This window comes from Ahaetulla prasina, chromosome 1 (assembly GCF_028640845.1).
Source record: "Ahaetulla prasina isolate Xishuangbanna chromosome 1, ASM2864084v1, whole genome shotgun sequence".
Lineage (NCBI taxonomy): Eukaryota > Metazoa > Chordata > Lepidosauria > Squamata > Colubridae > Ahaetulla > Ahaetulla prasina.
Window position 1 is genome coordinate 298,940,473 of NC_080539.1, and position 19,315 is coordinate 298,959,787.

General features: G+C 39.5%; 1 protein-coding gene across 1 annotated transcript in view; it reads left to right on the forward strand.

The window, feature by feature from the left end:
• Positions 1 to 19,315, forward strand: part of RAD51B (RAD51 paralog B) — a 397,526-nt gene that overhangs the window by 96,404 nt on the left and 281,807 nt on the right. Inside the window, exon 8 of the mRNA XM_058161894.1 lies at positions 10,698 to 10,794. Coding sequence (XP_058017877.1) covers positions 10,698 to 10,794 — 97 coding nt within the window. The remainder of the gene's footprint in view (positions 1 to 10,697; positions 10,795 to 19,315) is intronic.

Here is a 19,315-nt window from a genome sequence, read left to right on the forward strand (position 1 = left end):
AAGCAGGTACAAGATTACACAATGAAGGACATTAAAGGCAATGCCACTATTAAATTACCAATTTCCCATAAGCTTAAAAAAAAACCTGCAATATTTCTGTTGCTATATGATTTTTTTTTGTTTCTGTACAGGATAGAACAGGAAATCTGAGAATACCCTTAAAATAAACTGCATATGATAAAAAAAAAACCCTGTGTCTTCAGTATGAGCCTTCCTTAATCACAGTCAAAATGAAATGTATCTGGTATGCCAGCATTTTTTCCAGCACTTCCATAGAGAAAATTCTTCTAAGCTGGGTCCTTTTTTGATATAAGAAGGCAGCTTGAATAGAAAGATTATTGATAAAAAGTGGTACATAAAGCTTTTTATATTATACTGCGTTTTTGATGTTTTATTTCTTAAAGTGACTGCATATTCATTAAGAAATATCAGGTCGGTTTATGAAATTGAAAATATACAAATGAAATCAAATACAATGTAGTCCTAGATCACCAATATTACTCATTGACTGTTATATGTACTGTAATATATTATTTTTTAGAATAGAATAGAATAGAATTTTATTGGCCAAGTGTGATTGGACACACAAGGAATTTGTCTTGGTGCATATGCTCTCAGTGTACATAAAAGAAAAGATACGTTCATCAAGGTACAACATTTACAACACAATTGATGATAATATATCATTATAAATCATAAGGATTGCCAGCAACAAGTTATAGTCATACAGTCATAAGTGGAAAGAGATTGGTGATGGGAACTATGAAACGATTAATAGTAGTGCAGATTCAGTAAATAGTCTGACAGTGTTGAGGAATTATTTGTTTAGCAGAGTGATGGCCTTGGAAAAACTGTTCTTGTGTCTAGTTGTTCTGGTGTGCAGTGCTCTATAGCGTCGTTTTGAGGGTAGGAGTTGAAACAGTTTATGTCCAGGATGCGAGGGATCTGCAATATTTTCACGGCCCTCTTCTTGATTCGTGCAGTATACAGGTCCTCAATGGAAGGCAAGTTGGTAGCAATTATTTTTTCTGCAGTTCTAATTATCCTCTGAAGTCTGTGTTTTTCTTGTTGGGTTGCAGAACCGAACCAGACAGTTATAGAGGTGCAAATGACAGACTCAATAATTCCTCTGTAGAATTGGATCAGCAGCTCCTTGGGCAGTTTGAGCTTACTGAGTTGGCGCAGAAAGAACATTCTTTGTTGTCCTTTTTAATGATGTTTTGATGTTAGCTGTCCATTTGAGATCTTGCGATATGATAGAACCCAGAAATTTGAAGGTTTCTACTGTTGATACTGTGTTGTCAAGTATTGTGAGAGGTGGAAGTATGGAAGGGTTTTCCCTAAAGTCTACCACCATTTCTACGGTTTTGAGTGTGTTCAGTTCCAGATTGTTTTGGTTGCACCGCAAGGCTAGTCGTTCGACCTCTCGTCTATATGCGGATTCGTCATTGTCTCGAATGAGACCAATCACTGTTGTGTCATCTGCGAACTTCAGTAGTTTAACAGATGGATCATTGGAGATGCAGTCATTGGTATACAGAGAGAGAGAAGTGGGAGAGCACACAGCCTTGGGGGCCCTGTGCTAATTGTACAGGTATTTGATGTGATCTTGCTTAGCTTCACCTGCTGCTTCCTGTTTGTTAGGAAGCTTGTGATCCACTTACAAGTCTGTTCCGGTACCTGTAGCTGGTTTAGCTTAGTTAGAAGAATGTCTGGAATGATGGTATTGAATGCTGAACTAAAGTCTACAAAAAGGACCCTTGCATAGGTCTTTGGAGACTCAAGATGTTGTAGGATGTAGTGCAGAGCCATATTAACAGCATCATCTGTTGGTCTATTTGCTCGGTATGCAAATTGCAAGGGGTCTAAAAGCGGATTCGTGATGGTTTTCAGGTAGGAAAGCACTAGCCTTTCAAAGGTTTTCATGACTACAGATGTTAGAGCAACTGGTCTGTAGTCATTCAGTTCCTTGATGGTGGGCTTCTTGGCACTGGGATGATGGTAGGCGTTTGAAGCAAGAAGGAACATAGCACATCTCTAGTGATTTATTGAAAATATGGGTGAAGATGGGGGCCAATTGGTCAGCACAGACTTTTAAGCAAGAAGGAGTTATCTTGTCTGGGCCTGGAGCTTTTCCTGGCTTTTGTCTGTGAAATAGGTCCTGCACTTCCTTTTCTGTGATCACTAGGGTTGTGAACCCAATGAAATGGGGTCAGTTGTAGGAGGCTTGGCTGTTGTTGGTGTGTCTGAGATGGGGTTGTGGAGATAGGTGGCTGTAGTTTCCTTTCAAACCTGCAGTAAAACTCATTCAGGTCATCTGCCAGTTGTTGATTACCTTCAGCCTGGGAAGGAGGTTTGCCATAGCGGTGATATTTTAAGAGTTTTCCACATGTTTGCTGGTTCATTTGCTGAAAATTGATTCTTTAGCTTTTCAGAGTAGCTTCTTTTGCTGCTCTTATCTCCCTTGTTAGTGCATTTCTGGCCTGATTGTACAGCATTTTATCACCTTTTCTGTAGGCTTCCTCTTTGGAATGTCGTAGCTGCTTAAGTTTAGGTGTAAACCAAGGTTTGTTATTACTGTGTATTCGCAAGTTCCTTGTAGGTACACATAGGTCTTCACAGAAGCTGACATATGATGTTACAGTATCTGTGAGTTCATCCAGGTCTGCAGAGGTATCTTTAAAAATATTCCAATCAGTGCAGTCAAAACATGCCTTTAGCTTTAATTCTGATTCCTCCGTCCAGGTTTTCACTGATTTAATTATTGGTTTTATGGCTTTAAGTCTTTGCCTGTAAGCAGGTACAAGGTGAATCATGCAATGATCAGAGTGTCCTACAGCTGCACGTGGTAAAGACCGATAGGCATCTTTTAGTGTTGTGTAGCAGTGGTCTAGAGTATTCTTGCCTCTGGTGGGACAATTGACATGCTGAAAGTATTTTGGTAGTTCTTTCCTTAAGTTTGCCTTGTTTAGATCTCCCAAAACAATGGCCAGTATATTATTCAGCTCCCCTCTAGTAGATTTTATTTTTACAAAGTATTTAAACTTATAGGTAGGGCTTTTATAAGTTAAAATCAAATATTGAAGTGAGTAAAGTGTTTTGTATTTGAAGTTTAAAATACACACTATTCTGCCCTGTATACTGTTTAGTAACTAAGCCGTGGTGTTATACATCTGGAATTTCTGAACCAACCTCAACATGGAGTTTATTCTAGTAATTTAGGTCCAGGACTACAAAAACAGGAATTATCGTAGCCAGATTATGCTGTGAACCAGATGCAAGTAAATGTAGGCACTCCTTCCCACTATGTTGTCCAGGACCTTCAGTGACAAGGTGACAAAACTGTTTCAAGAAGCACTGGCTAGATAGATATCTGCTTCTTTATGTGTTTGAGCAATTTTCATTTGGGTATAAAAGCTGCTGCATGAAAATGTGACACCTAAGTAAAATATTTTGGTTTGTTATTGCTGTTGTTTCAATTCATAGTAAAGATTTCTACCTATAGGGCATTCAAGGAAACAAAGTGAAAATCAAGTGGGAATGAAAACATAAAGTCACTGAGAAATGTTATGTTTCTTCTTTTTTTCTGACAAAAAGGAAAATGTTTAAGATCTTCCACCTAAACATACAGTAATTTTGTAATAGTGTGGCAGAAAAAAACTCTGCATATAGGTAGTCCTCAACTTTTGGTCATTTTGTTAGAATGGTTTTAAGTTACAGCGGTGTTGCAAAAAATGATTTATATGACTTATTCTCAAAATTACAACCATTACACCACCCCTGCGATCATGTTATTACCGTTTGCAACCTTCCCAGCCATCTTCCAACAAGCAGAGTCAATCATGTATCTTAACATCCACAATGATCCCCTTAAAGACCATGGCAAAAAAGGTAGTCAAAGAAGATGCATTGATGTGATGCCTCACTTAATGACTGCACCTCTTAATGATGAATGATCCGGTGCCAATTGTGATAATAAATCGAAGACAACCTGTATTGTGATTCTAAATTGACGTAGAGATGAAAGAGAGAACAAAGAATTACAATTAACTTTTTTGAGAATTTGGGAATTCAAAGATCTTCACAATTGGATTGATCACCGATACTTAGGAAGATGCAATTATTGAACACAGGCTATTCTGTGGTTCCCCTGCTTTGGTTAATAATTTTGAAAGAGCTAAAACTGTTTGGAAATGTAATTGTTTAGTAAGTGAGTTATTTCTATATTATAATTATTTAGCTCTGTATATTTGTTGGTCTTTTTCTTATTTATCTTATATGCAATTTATTGGGTGTGCTAATCTGTACATGCTATTCTCTTCCAAGGATCTTAAGGAAATGTAGATGAAATTGTCTAATTTGTCCTCATAACAATTCCAAAGAGAGAGAGAGAGAGAGAGAGAGAGAGAGAGAGAGAGAGAGAGAGAGAGAGAGAGAGAGAGAGAGAGAAAGGAAAAGGAAAATGTTTACTACTGGTTCTCCGAACTACTCAAAATTTCCACTACTGGTTCTCCAGAACTGGCCAGAATCTGCTGAAACCCACCACTGTTGCAGATGTTTCATTACCCAAACTAGGTTATATCATCAGTGCTCATCATCATCATGAGCACTGGTGATGTTACCTGGTTTGCATAATGAAACGTCTGCAAGAAAACAACCAACTTCCCAAGAGCACCAAGATCCCCTTATCTCAACCCTAAGCTACAAATATTCTCCTTAGTTGAATGGTATCATCATAGAGGGGAAAAATGTTAACAGCTGGTAAATGTTGCTAGACATTGATTTGCCAAGTTCTGCAAATGCTATGAAAACTTAAGTTATTTGGTGTTTACTAGCCGGAAATACATATGAACGGCAGCTCAGGGAATGAGCTGCTTTGGATTAAACAAAGACATTTTGGGTTGCCATTAATTTAATACTTCATGAAAAGATGTAATAAAAACTTGATCTACCATACTCATCCTCCTGCTTTAGATTCATTCATCCAGAAATTTAGTTTCTGTGGGGAATTCTGCAGGGAACACTGTCAGTTGAGTTGTAGAAGAGCTTTAACTTTGTCATTACATGCTTAAAGCTGTTTCTTTCCTCCTGAAATCTATTGATTTACCATAGTAACTTCTCAGACTTTGTCTTCCTGTTTTTCACAGTTTATGAAGAGACCATTAATTCTTTTGAAATGTACTGTTAATTCTTTTGAATTTCTTCTGAAATTTACTATTAATTCTTTTGAAACATAACTGTGATAGTGATACTGTAGTAAGCCTGGCTGAGCTAATGGGAAATTGTTCACCCATGTGTTGCAAGCTGCTAATTACTACCGAACAGCTTTTACCAACAGTGTTGAAGGACGCCATTAGTTCAATGTCTAGTCATACTTATGTGTTGCCTGTAATACTGCCTGTTTCAGGAGTAAGTGCAAGTTTGAATACCACCGCTTTTGCAAAGATAGGGAATGCACAATGACCATCACCTCAACTCATCATCTTTGTCATGCTTTATGTTTCCATTCTGTTTATTAGTTACGATGGCTTGATAAATTCATTTCATAATACTTGTCACTCCTTTTTGTTGACATTGAAACTTGAAGTATTGCTTTTTTTAAGTAGCTTTTCAGTAATTCCCAAATCATGATCACATTTCTGGACACAAGAAGCATGTGTCTCAGGTTTTGGAGATGAAACTGCAGTCCTAAAAATTTAAATGTATATATTCCTTTTTCTTTTGCAATTTGCAATTCACCCTATGAAACTGACTGGTACTTTGGTTGATTTTGTTGTTGCAGGAACTAAAAATATTTTTTAAAAAACATAATACCAATGGAAAAAGCTTTTTGATTGTTCTTAGTGTTCTCTTCTAGCTTTTCCATCTTCTACTCCCAGTAGGAAGCCTTTAATACATTTTTTTTCTAAATGATGTTCCATGTGAAAATGGAAATTTTACTCAGTTCTCATAATAAACAGTTATTTCATGTGAGGTTCTCCCCTCCCTTTTGGTGGATTCCAAAGCCTTTGTACCTTTCCTGGTTACTGATTGATGGTTCTGTACTTAGTTTCCTTTAATTTTGCAATAAACCAACAAGGAGGCTGAGACCACAAGTTTACAGAGGATGATTTATTTACTCAACAAGATTTGCAGGGATGACAGAGTCAGATTTAGTAGTTTCAGTGTGGTCCTGGGGAGAGCAGAAGATGTATCTGAGAAAAAAGCATCATGGAAATAACATATTTATTCATCCATATAGAAGCAGTTTTAATTTTGTTTCTGGAGCAGTTATAAGCAGGTACAAGATTACACAATGAAGGACATTAAAGGCAATGCCACTATTAAATTACCAATTTCCCATAAGCTTAAAAAAAAACCTGCAATATTTCTGTTGCTATATGATTTTTTTTTTGTTTCTGTACAGGATAGAACAGGAAATCTGAGAATACCCTTAAAATAAACTGCATATGATAAAAAAAAAAAACCCTGTGTCTTCAGTATGAGCCTTCCTTAATCACAGTCAAAATGAAATGTATCTGGTATGCCAGCATTTTTTCCAGCACTTCCATAGAGAAAATTCTTCTGAGCTGGGTCCTTTTTTGATATAAGAAGGCAGCTTGAATAGAAAGATTATTGATAAAAAGTGGTACATAAGGCTTTTTATATTATACTGCGTTTTTGATGTTTTATTTCTTAAAGTGACTGCATATTCATTAAGAAATATCAGGTCGGTTTATGAAATTGAAAATATACAAATGAAATCAAATACAATGTAGTCCTAGATCACCAATATTACTCATTGACTGTTATATGTACTGTAATATATTATTCAGCTCCCCTCTAGTAGATTTTATTTTTACAAAGTATTTAAACTTATAGGTAGGGCTTTTATAAGTTAAAATCAAATATTGAAGTGAGTAAAGTGTTTTGTATTTGAAGTTTAAAATACACACTATTCTGCCCTGTATACTGTTTAGTCTTTATATTTCTATTCATTTGGAACTGGTTTTTATTGGTATTATTAGTTCTTGCTTTAATACGAATCTGTACTATGTTGAACCGCTTTAGCAAACATTGTTACGTAACGTCATCAATATTCTATCTATCATGTTGAATTTGCTATTGTGGTGCTTGAAATACTGTATTCTGGATTTGTTGTTTCTTTGCCTCTTATAGTCCTTGAATCTCTTCTAGTAATTTAGGTCCAGGACTACAAAACAGGAATTATCGTAGCCAGATTATGCTGTGAACCAGATGCAAGTAAATGTAGGCACTCCTTCCCACTATGTTGTCCAGGACCTTCAGTGACAAGGTGACAAAACTGTTTCAAGAAGCACTGGCTAGATAGATATCTGCTTCTTTATGTGTTTGAGCAATTTTCATTTGGGTATAAAAGCTGCTGCATGAAAATGTGACACCTAAGTAAAATATTTTGGTTTGTTATTGCTGTTGTTTCAATTCATAGTAAAGATTTCTACCTATAGGGCATTCAAGGAAACAAAGTGAAAATCAAGTGGGAATGAAAACATAAAGTCACTGAGAAATGTTATGTTTCTTCTTTTTTTCTGACAGAAAGGAAAATGTTTAAGATCTTCCACCTAAACATACAGTAATTTTGTAATAGTGTGGCAGAAAAAAACTCTGCATATAGGTAGTCCTCAACTTTTGGTCATTTTGTTAGAATGGTTTTAAGTTACAGCGGTGTTGCAAAAAATGATTTATATGACTTATTCTCAAAATTACAACCATTACACCACCCCTGCGATCATGTGATTGCAATTTGGGCACTTGGCAATCTGCCTGCGTCCTGCTGCAACAGTTGAAGCATCCCTAGGTCACATGATTGCAATTTGCAACCTTCCCAGCCATCTTCCAACAAGCAGAGTCAATCATGTATCTTAACATCCACAATGATCCCCTTAAAGACCATGGCAAAAAAGGTAGTCAAAGAAGATGCATTGATGTGATGCCTCACTTAATGACTGCACCTCTTAATGATGAATGATCCGGTGCCAATTGTGATAATAAATCGAAGACAACCTGTATTGTGATTCTAAATTGACGTAGAGATGAAAGAGAGAACAAAGAATTACAATTAACTTTTTTGAGAATTTGGGAATTCAAAGATCTTCACAATTGGATTGATCACCGATACTTAGGAAGATGCAATTATTGAACACAGGCTATTCTGTGGTTCCCCTGCTTTGGTTAATAATTTTGAAAGAGCTAAAACTGTTTGGAAATGTAATTGTTTAGTAAGTGAGTTATTTCTATATTATAATTATTTAGCTCTGTATATTTGTTGGTCTTTTTCTTATTTATCTTATATGCAATTTATTGGGTGTGCTAATCTGTACATGCTATTCTCTTCCAAGGATCTTAAGGAAATGTAGATGAAATTGTCTAATTTGTCCTCATAACAATTCCAAAGAGAGAGGAGAGAAAGGAAAAAGGAAATGGAAGGGAGTATAGATACAACACCAACATCTTGTATATGTATATATTTGTACGTGTGTGTGTATTTTAGATACATATATATACAAAGATACATACACAGAGATACATCCATACATTCATATTGAACCTTTTCAAATCTCCAGTTGTAATGAGATATTTTTTTGTAACTGGAAACTAGCAGAATAGGACTTGTTTAATGAAATGGACTATGAATTACAGAAATTTAGTTTGAAAAAATATATATATAAAAGTGATGTGACATGAACAAGCACACAATGGTACAGAATTTAGTTTACATTGGAAGAAATTTGAAATGACTGCATCACACATGGGTTCTCTTGACATTTGTGAATAGTATAGTTAGTGTAAAACATCTGCCAATAAAAACTTCAGACCATGTCATAATGTGGCTGCACATTCTGTACATTAATCTAAAATGTTTCCTAATCCTTTTTTCACAACACTTACTGTTTAGTCTTTATATTTCTATTCATTTGGAACTGGTTTTTTATTGGTATTATTAGTTCTTGCTTTAATACGAATCTGTACTATGTTGAACCGCTTTAGCAAACATTGTTACGTAACGTCATCAATATTCTATCTATCATGTTGAATTTGCTATTGTGGTGCTTGAAATACTGTATTCTGGATTTGTTGTTTCTTTGCCTCTTATAGTCCTTGAATCTCTTCTAGTAATTATGGTAGCAGGATAGAATTTATTTATATATGACAAATAACCCCCAAATTTTGTTTGTTCCTTTTTAATGTCCATCACTTACCCAACAGGAAGGAAAGGAAGGAAGGAAGGAAGGAAGGAAGGAAGGAAGGAAGGAAGGAAGGAAGGAAGGAAGGAAGGAAGGAAGGAAGGAAATAAGTCTGCCAAACTTTCTGGGAGGCAAAGACTCTTAATTGTCGTTATTGGACTGACAATGACAATAAACTCTTCATGAATGATGAAAGGAAATAGCCTGGTTAATACTGCCTGATCCCCATAAGTTTATAAAACATGTAATTTGCCTAGCTTGAATCAAGGGGTCAAATGTAATGCTTTTTTCATTTGTGGCAGTAAAAGACGAAGGGAACAAGTGTATCTTTATAAAATAGGTACAGAGTCTAAGCCTGAATCATTAACACCTTGACGCTTTTTCACTGGTGCTTATAAGCTTTCCAAGAACCCTAGGAAAACAGAGTTCTGGTTTTAGATTGCATTTCAGATTTCTGTCCCAGTGCTTGATGATAAAGATGAATAGTATTTAAACTGAAATTATTAATTTATCTTTTATTCTTTATTGTGCAAGGAAGATGGAAATACAGAGATGTAGCCAAAGTTATGATAATGCTGCTTTGGAAAGCTATTGGCAGTCACTGAGTTATATAAGGAGGAAAGTAATGTTGTGCTAATGTCCTTCATCTAGCCCAGGGGTGTCCAAACTTGGTCCTTTAAGATCAGCCAGCAAAGCTGGCTGAGGAACTCTGGGAGTTGAAGTCCACAAGTCTTAAAGGGACCAAGTTTGGACACCCCTGATCTAGCCATTGCATGGCTATCAAGTTGACTTCTGTGAGAAGACAGTGCTGGAATCTTATGTTCTGACAGCAACATTGACTAGCAACAGTTTTCCAAGTTTCCAGATAGGAGTATAACAATACTTGGATTTGACTTCATGCTTCTTGCATTCAGAATATGTGCTCTGTCATTATATTGTGACAATGTTCTAATTATATGGATCATCTTGAATAACTGTACAATATCTTCCCATCTTAGCATACAGTTGTAATGATGAGGTGTTCCAATTTATTTCTAACCTTTGTCTTTTTCAACTTTTAGTATATCATGTATTCACACTGAACCAGTTTGGTATATTTATCTGTCTCTTGATGTTGACTTAGAGAAGAACTATTTTAGTGATCTTTATACAGACACACTGCCTTGAGACCCTGTAGCATTTATCACATTTTATTCTGTTTCCTCTGTGCTTTCTACCTCTCTACCACTTTTCCCTTTCAACAAAGACATTCTTTCCTGCCAAAGAAATGAGATATAATATGAAGCTAATTAGTAATCTTGAACAGAGTTTTGAAAGGATTTGCTTTCCTTAACATTTTATTAAGATGCTTGATCCAAATTTGAGAAAGGCGTTGAAATGACGAATGTTATGGCGGGCGTTGAGGGTTGTCTATACATTCTGTGTATATCTGAGGTAATTATTGTGCCTATCTTGTAATTCTAATACTTTTTCCTCCTCCATGTCTGTTTGCAGGTAATCTTGACGAATCAGATTACCACATGGCTAAGTGATGGCCTTGCTGTACAGGCAGACCTCCTGTCTCCAGTTGATGACTTGTCCCTGTCTGAAGGTAAGCAGTCCTTTCTATTACAGTTGAAACATGACTCTGATACACATCTCCTCAACCATTTGTAACATTCATGTTTAAGGAAAGTGTCTCATATATAAGGTGTTCCAGCATGTTAGAAACTGAAAACACTCTAGGGAATAACATTTTATACATGGTGGATTGTTCCTTCATTGTTACAGCTGCAAACTTTTAAGATCTATTATAAACTTGTTTGTACAAGCTCTTCATGAGTTTGTCTCTATGTTCTGAAATAAAGTTGATTCATGATTGTTTTGTTGGTTTGTTTGGAAGTAAATAATACAAAACAGTTATTCAACTGGTGCATTACAGTTAAAAGCAAGTTATTAGATATTTTTGCCAATCTAGTATAAGTTGGTGATATATTGATTGTAATTATCAGTTATTGAAGAAAAAACAGTAAGGCTTTTGTTATAAAAAACAAGTATTCTCTTATGAATCTGTTGTATTCTCTTGCAATGTGGTAAAGTGCAGATGTAATGCAGACTGAGATTTAAAGAAACCTTAACGTTGCATCTGATAAGGTTATCAAAATTGTGCACTTTGAGCAAAATCTGTCATTTAACTATATGTGCCTTCCCTTTCCTTTACTATATATTTTACTAACAAAATACAGTATATTTTTGATTTTCTAGCACAGCTTTCTTAGACCTGGAGTTAATGTGAATGTACATAATTTAAGAAGTAAACTTCTTCTAGGTGTGTTACCTTGAGGGATGCAAGCAGTTCTTTGTGCAACACGGATAAGCAATTATTTCACAGAGAAATAGCTGGAAGACATAATTTTCTCATTCTAATGTAATAGAAACCTAACATATCCTAGATCAAAAGGTAACAAAAATAACGAGTATTCCTCATTAGAAGACATTGATAAAAATAGTATATAAATATATACTATATATGCATAGTCAGTCTGCAATGTCATGGACAGATCATTTTCTCCTTCGTCTGGACTTCCGAACCGCCACCCACCATCGCAGGGAGACGGAACCTACCCCAGGCGCCTGATGGACCCTGAGAGGTTCCTGGCGGAGCTTGGGCCATTCCTGAGGATCTGGCCGCACGACTGAGGAACTAGTTGCGGCCTGGGAACAGGCGCGGCTGCCTTGGACCGTGTCGTGCCTTTGCGACCTCTGACCCGGCGCAGATCTCGTCTGGCCCCTTGGTTCTCCGAGGGCTGAGAGAGATGAAACGCGGAGAAGGCGCCTAGAAACGCGAGGTCAGTCATTCCGAAGCTGATCGGACACTAGTTGGGTCTATTCTAGGACCTACCTAGTGGCAATGAGGCGGCGTTCCTCGCCTCCACCCTCATTGCGTCGGCAGATAACCGCCCGGCCGCCCTGTTTGGGTGACCCGTTCCTCCTTCATCAGGAGGTGCGGGATGACCCGTTACAGGGGCGTGCCGAGGAGTTTAGTGGTTATCTATATGACAAAATCGCTCAGCTCCGGGATGGTCTGGACCGAAATTGGGATGATCAAGCGAGGAGAGGAGGCACGTCTTGTTGAGTCTGTTTGGGATGAATTTGACCCTGTGGCTCCGAGGGCGTGGACAGGTTGTTGGGAGGCTCCGCGCCACTACATGTTTATTGGATCCGTGTCCTTCCTGGCTGGTGCTGGCCACTCAGGAGGTGACACGAGGCTGGCTCAGAGGATTATAAATGCTTCTTTGTTGGAAGGGTTTTCCTGCCGCCTTGAAAGAGGCGGTGGTGAGACCCTCCTTAAAATCTTTGGACCGGCTATTTTGGGAAATTATCGGCCAGTCTCCAACCTTCGCCGTTGCGAAGGTTGTAGAAATGCTGTGGCGCGTCAGCTACCCCAATACCTGGAAGAATCCGTCTATCTAGACCCGTTCAGTCCGGCTTCCGACCCGGTTACAGCACGGAGACAGCTTTGGTCGCATTGGTGGATGATCTCTGGAGGGCCAGGGACAGGGTTATTCCTCTGCCCTGGTCCTATTAGACCTCTCAGCGGCTTTTGATACCATCGACCATGGTATCTTGCTGCGCCCGGCTGGGGGATTGGGAGTGGGAGGCACCGTTTATCGGTGGTTCTCCTCCTATCTCTCCGACGATCGCAGCGGTGTTGACAGGAGGGCAGAGGTGGGCCGCGAGGGCCCTCACTTGTGGGGTGCCGCGGGGTCGATTCTCTCGCCTTCTGTTCAACATCTACATGAAACCGTTGGGTGAGATCATTAGTGGCTTTGGGGTGAAGTACCATCAATGCGCTGATGACACTCAGCTGTACTTCTCCACCCAGGTCACCCCAATGAAGTTGTTGAAGTGCTGTCCCGGTGTTTGGAAGCCGTCACGGGTCTGGATGGGAGAAACAGGCTCAAGCTCAATCCCTCCAAGGCGGAGTGGCTGTGGATGCGGCATCTCGATTCAGTCAGCTGCAGCTGCAGCTGACTGTTGGGCAGTTATTGGCCCCAAAGGATAGGGTGCGCAACTTAGGGGTCCTCCTGGATGGCGGCTGTCGTTTGAAGATCATCTGACGGCCGTCTCCAGGGGCCTTCCACCAGGTTCGCCTGGTTCGGCAGTTCGCGCCTTCCTTGATCGGGATGCCTTGTGCACAGTCACTCACGCACTCGTTACCTCTCGCTTGGATTATTGTAATGCTCTCTACATGGGGCTCCCTTGAGGTGCACTCGAAGGCTTCAGCTAGTCAGAATGCAGCTGCGGGTGATAGAGGAGTGTCGCGTACCTCCCATGTAACACCTCTCCTGCAGACTGCACTGGCTTCCTGTGGCTTTCGGGTGCACTTTAAGGTTTTGGTTATGACCTTTAAAGCGCTCCATGGCTTAGGGCCTGGGTACTTACGGGACCGCCTACTGTTACCATATGCCTCCCACCGACCCGTGCGCTCTCACAGAGGGACTTCTCAGGGTGCCGTCCGCCAAGCAATGTCGGCTGGCGGCCCCAGGAAGGTCCTTCTCTGTGGGGCTCCCACCCTCTGGAGCAGACTTCCCGGGTTTCGCCAAATACCTGACCTTGGACCTTTCGCGAACTGAAGACACATCTTTTTATTGTGGGCTGGTAATTTTATGGATTTTATAGTTATTATTAATTTTAAACGGGGTTTTAGTTTTTTATAGATTTTTAAATTTTTAGGCAAATTATAATAAGTTTTTTAATTTTATATTTTATATATAGTGTCTTGTTTGTTTTTATTTGCCTGTACACCGCCCTGAGTCCTGCGGGAGAAGGGCGGTATAAAAATTTAATAAATGAAATGAAATGAAATGAATAGTTATTTGATTTTATACACTTCTGTTTGTCATGGCTGTGAGAACCAACAGGGCAGTATGGGTGGATCTGGTCATAGTCACTCATTTAGCACCTCTCAGGAAGCATGTGTAGTTTAAGGAATGCTTATTGAATTAGACATCCAGTTATGGGCCACTGCTGTACCCCCATAGAAGTTTTGTATATAATTCATGTGGATTATATAAGAAGTAAGAGATTACTTCTCTTTTGTCATGTTCTCATTGTATTTAAACTTAGAATAACTTTATGGTCACTTTAAATGTACACTAATTGGCTTACATTTTAATGTATACATTAAAATATGCTAAATAAAATAAACAATAGTCATTTGATGGGAACACAGAGACATCTATTTGGGAAGCAAACAGAAAAAGATATAGGTAACATTCAGACAGAAAGTGGAAGATTGAAAAAAAGCAGCTACATACAGTACTGTAGACTGTGGGATGGGGAGGAGTCAACAAGGAATGGTTTAAATACAGAAGAAATTATTACAGCTGAAAGAAAAAAGTGTTTTTCTCTGGTTAAAGAAGTGAGTTAAAAATGTGAAAGTGACCTTGGGGTGGCTTGAAATGTATATCCCCGAGCTACAGTAACCTTTACTAATTCTTATGAAAATGACATGTACAAAGAACCTTAAGACGTTTTTGGTTCTGTAGAGTTGTTTAAGGAAAGTGTCTCATATATAAGGTGTTCCAGCATGTTAGAAACTGAAAAACACTCTAGGGAATAACATTTTATACATGGTGGATTGTTCCCTTCATTGTTACAGCTGCAAACTTTTAAGATCTATTATAAACTTGTTTGTACAAGCTCTTCATGAGTTTGTCTCTATGTTCTGAAATAAAGTGATTCATGATTTGTTAAATATTTAGCTTTACTAGAAAGTGTTAAACAAATCATAAATGATTAAGTAATTTAGCAGTTGTACATTCATAAGAATTAGCTTCCTGGAATTTAATCTGTTGAATTGGTAATAAAATATCTGGATTTAGTTATTCAGTTTATTTCAATTGACAGATTCCAATTTCTAAGAGCATCAGATTTCATCTTGCCTTCCAATATCTATCTTGGTCTTCACCTCACTAAGTATTTTCTGTTGAGGGAAGAGAGAAAAAAACTAAGTGGGTTGGTTTAGGAGAGAAACAGAGGTATCACACACTTTAACATCTGTAGGAGAATCCTAGAACCAGGGGGCAGGACTAGATGAGAGTTGCCACCAATAAGAAGTCACCAGTCTCTGATGTTCTAGAGGTTGCATGGAAAGCTGAGCCAATTAACTTCCATGGTTGATTGATTGGTGAGCTCTCAAATTTCCATGGCATCATGGGACATGGAAAGTGGTGACCTTAGAACAGTGCTACTTGATAAATAGTAAAAGTGTTTCAAAATGTTTTACCCGTGCATACTTGAAATAATTCCCTTTAAAAAATAAACTGGGGTGGGGGAGAGAGAAGGGGATTATGTTTAAACTGTTAGTGGAATTATTCTGTAGATAGGTCTGCAAAAGTGATATTTCAGTTATGCACTCAGGTATGCTCTAGCATTGAAAAAGATGAAACTTGTTTATAAGTTTCATACAATTGAATAGCCGCTATATCAGAACTTAACAAAGAGTAATTTTATCCTTTAACACCATAATGCCAAACCTATGGCATGCGTGCCGCAGGTGGCATGCAGAGCCATATCTGTCGGGATGAGAGCATTGCCCTAGCTCAGCTCCAGCATGCATGGGCGCTCTAGTCAGCTGATTTTTGGTCTTCCCCCCACCCGAGGTCCTCCGGAGGCCAGAAATGGCGCATTTCCTGACTTCCGGTGGGACCGGAAGGCCCATTTTCCCCCTCCCCAGGCTCTCAGATAGCCTCTGGAACCTGGGGAGAGTGAAAAACGGGCCTTCTCGGCCCACCAGAAGTCAGGAAACAGGCCATTTCTACCTCCAGAGGCCTCCAGGGGGTGGGGAGGGCGAAAAATGGGTCTACTGGGCCCACTGTGCCATCGTGTGTCAAAAGCAGGGGGTGCATGGGGGGGGTCATGCATGTATGCACGGGGGCCCGGGCACATTGATTTTTTGGGTGTGCGCATGCACGTGCACAACCCTCCTCCCCGCACTCCCCCCGCTTTTGGCACGTGACCGCAAAAGCTTTAACACAATGGCTGCTATACCAAAATGCAGTATGTTGTCCAGATTACAACTATTTGAAATTGGGTCAAATGATAGTGTTTTGAAAAAAAAAGAGAAGTAAACTTGACATTCAGTATTTGTATTCTTAAGGTGAAGGCTGTGAATTCTAACTTCTTCTAAGTCACCATAGGAACCTGTGAAAGGGCAAGAGATTATGTATAAATAAACATTGCATCTCTCTTGTTACAGAGAAGTTCAGACATGCTGGCTGTCTGCACATGTGTAATCTATGCTTTGTTTATTTATTGGCATCGCACTGACATCTTGGCCAAAAGATCCATTTTATTCCAAATAAAGCTGCCAGGAATTAGAAAAAAAAGATTGGGGAAGGAGGGGCTGGTGAAAAGATGACTAGAAGTGAATTGTGTCAGAGTGGCCTCAACTGAATACATATTTCCTCCCAGGCAGCCCTGTACACATCATGGATAAATGCTTACCTGACTGTAAGAGGATAAGCAGTGCCTACTCTAATCTCCATTTTCTAATGGAGCTATCGAGGTGTTGTCCCGGTGTCTGGAGGCCGTACGGGTCTGGATGGGGAGAAACAGGCTCAAGCTCAATCCCTCCAAGACGGAGTGGCTGTGGATGCCGGCATCCCGGTACAGTCAGCTGCAGCCTCGGCTGACTGTTGGGGGCGAGTCATTGGCCCCAATGGAGAGGGTGCGCAACTTGGGCGTTCTCCTGGATGGACGGTTGTCTTTTGAAGACCATTTGACGGCCGTCTCCAGGAGAGCCTTTCACCAGGTTTGCCTGTGCGCCAGTTGCGCCCCTTTCTAGACCGGGATGCCTTATGCACGGTCACTCATGCTCTCGTGACATCTCGCCTGGACTACTGCAATGCTCTCTACATGGGGCTCCCCTTGAGGAGCACCCGGAGACTCCAGGTAGTTCAGAATGCAGCTGCGCGGGTGATAGAGGGAGCCCCTCGTGGCTCCCATGTAACACCCCTCCTGCGCAGACTGCACTGGCTGCCTGTGGTTTTCCGGGTGCGCTTCAAGGTTTTGGTAATGATCTTCAAAGCGCTCCATGGCATAGGGCCGGGTTACTTATGGGACCGTCTGCTGCCACCGAATGCCTCCCACCGACCCGTGCGCTCTCACAGGGAGGGACTCCTCAGGGTGCCGTCAGCCAGGCAGTGCTGACTGGCGACGCCCAGGGGAAGGGCCTTTTCTGTGGGGGCTCCCACCCTCTGGAACGAGCTTCCCCCAGGACTTCGTCAACTTCCTGACCTTCGGACCTTCCGCCGCGAGCTTAAGACACATCTATTTATCTGCGCAGGACTGGACTAGGGTTTTAAATTTTTAAATGTCTAAATTTTAGATTTGGTTTTAAATTGGGTTTTATTATTTATATGTTTATTTTAAATATTTGGCCTTTATAATAAGTTTTTTAGTTGAATGCTTTACTTTGTATATTTATGTGTTTTTTATATGGCTGTACACCGCCCTGAGTCCCTAGGGAGATAGGGCGGTATAAAAGTACGAATAAATAAATAAATAATAAATAAATAATAATGTTCTTTTTTGTTTTGAAACAATAATATATAACTACTACTTGGACTCCATTTCTTTTTCCTACTCCTTTCAGGTTTTTTAATCTACTTTTTCTGATCTTCATGTAGCTCACACTAGTTCATTAGCATTTAATTCCCCTGGTATCCAGCTTCCAAACATAACTTTACTATTTCTATAGCACTATTTTCATATTCCTAATTTGGCACACAGTTTTAATTTCCTTGCTTTCATTGTGCTTGGTTTTTAAGTTTAGTGTATTAAAAGTAGTATACTTGCCATGTCCTAGGAATTGGAATATTAATTAGCTAGTTCCCTTTCCTACAGTATTTTAGTGGTTAAAATAAAAGCTTTTGAACCATATTGATTGTGCTTAACCTACTTTTATCACTTATACTGTTAACCTATCAAATCAAAACTTATAGGATAAACGCAGTTCCGGAAACAATCTTATTTATGCATTTGTTTTTATACTATATACAAGTTGAGGCATGTTAGAAATAGAATACATAATAGGCATTCTTAACATACATTATAGAGACTAAAGTGCTATTTCTATGCACGGGGAAATCTTTATTAAAAATAGAGGAAATAGTTTGGTTTTTATTTTTCTTTAATTGTAAACAATTACAGAGTTACAAGGAAACTTAAGTATTCAATTAAACCTTGAGGGACAGGATTTACTATGTCTGACAGCTATATGTGTTTGCCAGATGCTTTTTAATTGTCATTTTATTTTTCCACCTCCTTAAAAATATGTTTTATATTATGGCTCATAATTAGTTACTATTGTTGTTCAAATACATTAAAATGTCAACTATTTCCCTCATTAGGAGAGAGGGCGGATCGGGCTTTTGTAACTCATTTCTTGTGCTATTGATTACAGTAGATTAAATAATAACCATTAATGCTCCCTGCCAATGAGTGGAGGGTAAGAAAAAGACCATCATTTGGTCTGAGGGGAGAGAGACAGAAAGCCATTGTGTGCATCCTGGGCCTTAAGAAACCTATTGTGAGGTGAGGAGGACACTGGTGGTAATATTGGTCATTAAGAAGCAATTGGATGCTTCTTTTTCTGTTTATATGCAGCTGTGCGGGTGATAGAGGGAGCCCCTCGGGGCTCCCGCGTGACACCTATCCTGCGCAGGCTGCACTGGCTACCTGTGGCCTTCCGGGTGCGCTTCAAGGTGTTGGTGAACGTCTTTAAAGCGCTCCATGGCATAGGGCCAGGCTACTTACGGGACCGCCTGCTGCTACCGAATACCTCTCACCGACCCGTGCGCTCTCACAGAGAGGGACTCCTCAGGGTGCCGTCGGCCAGGCAGTGCCGACTGGCGACGCCCAGGAAGGGCCTTTTCTGTGGGGCTCCCACCTCTGGAACGAAGCTTCCCCAGGACTTCGCCAACTTCCTGACCTTCGGACCTTCCGCCATGAGCTTAAGACACATCTATTTATCTGCAGGACTGGACTAGGGTTTTAAATTTTAAATGTCTAAATTTTAGATTTGGTTTTAAATTGGGTTTTATTATTTATATGTTTATTTTAAA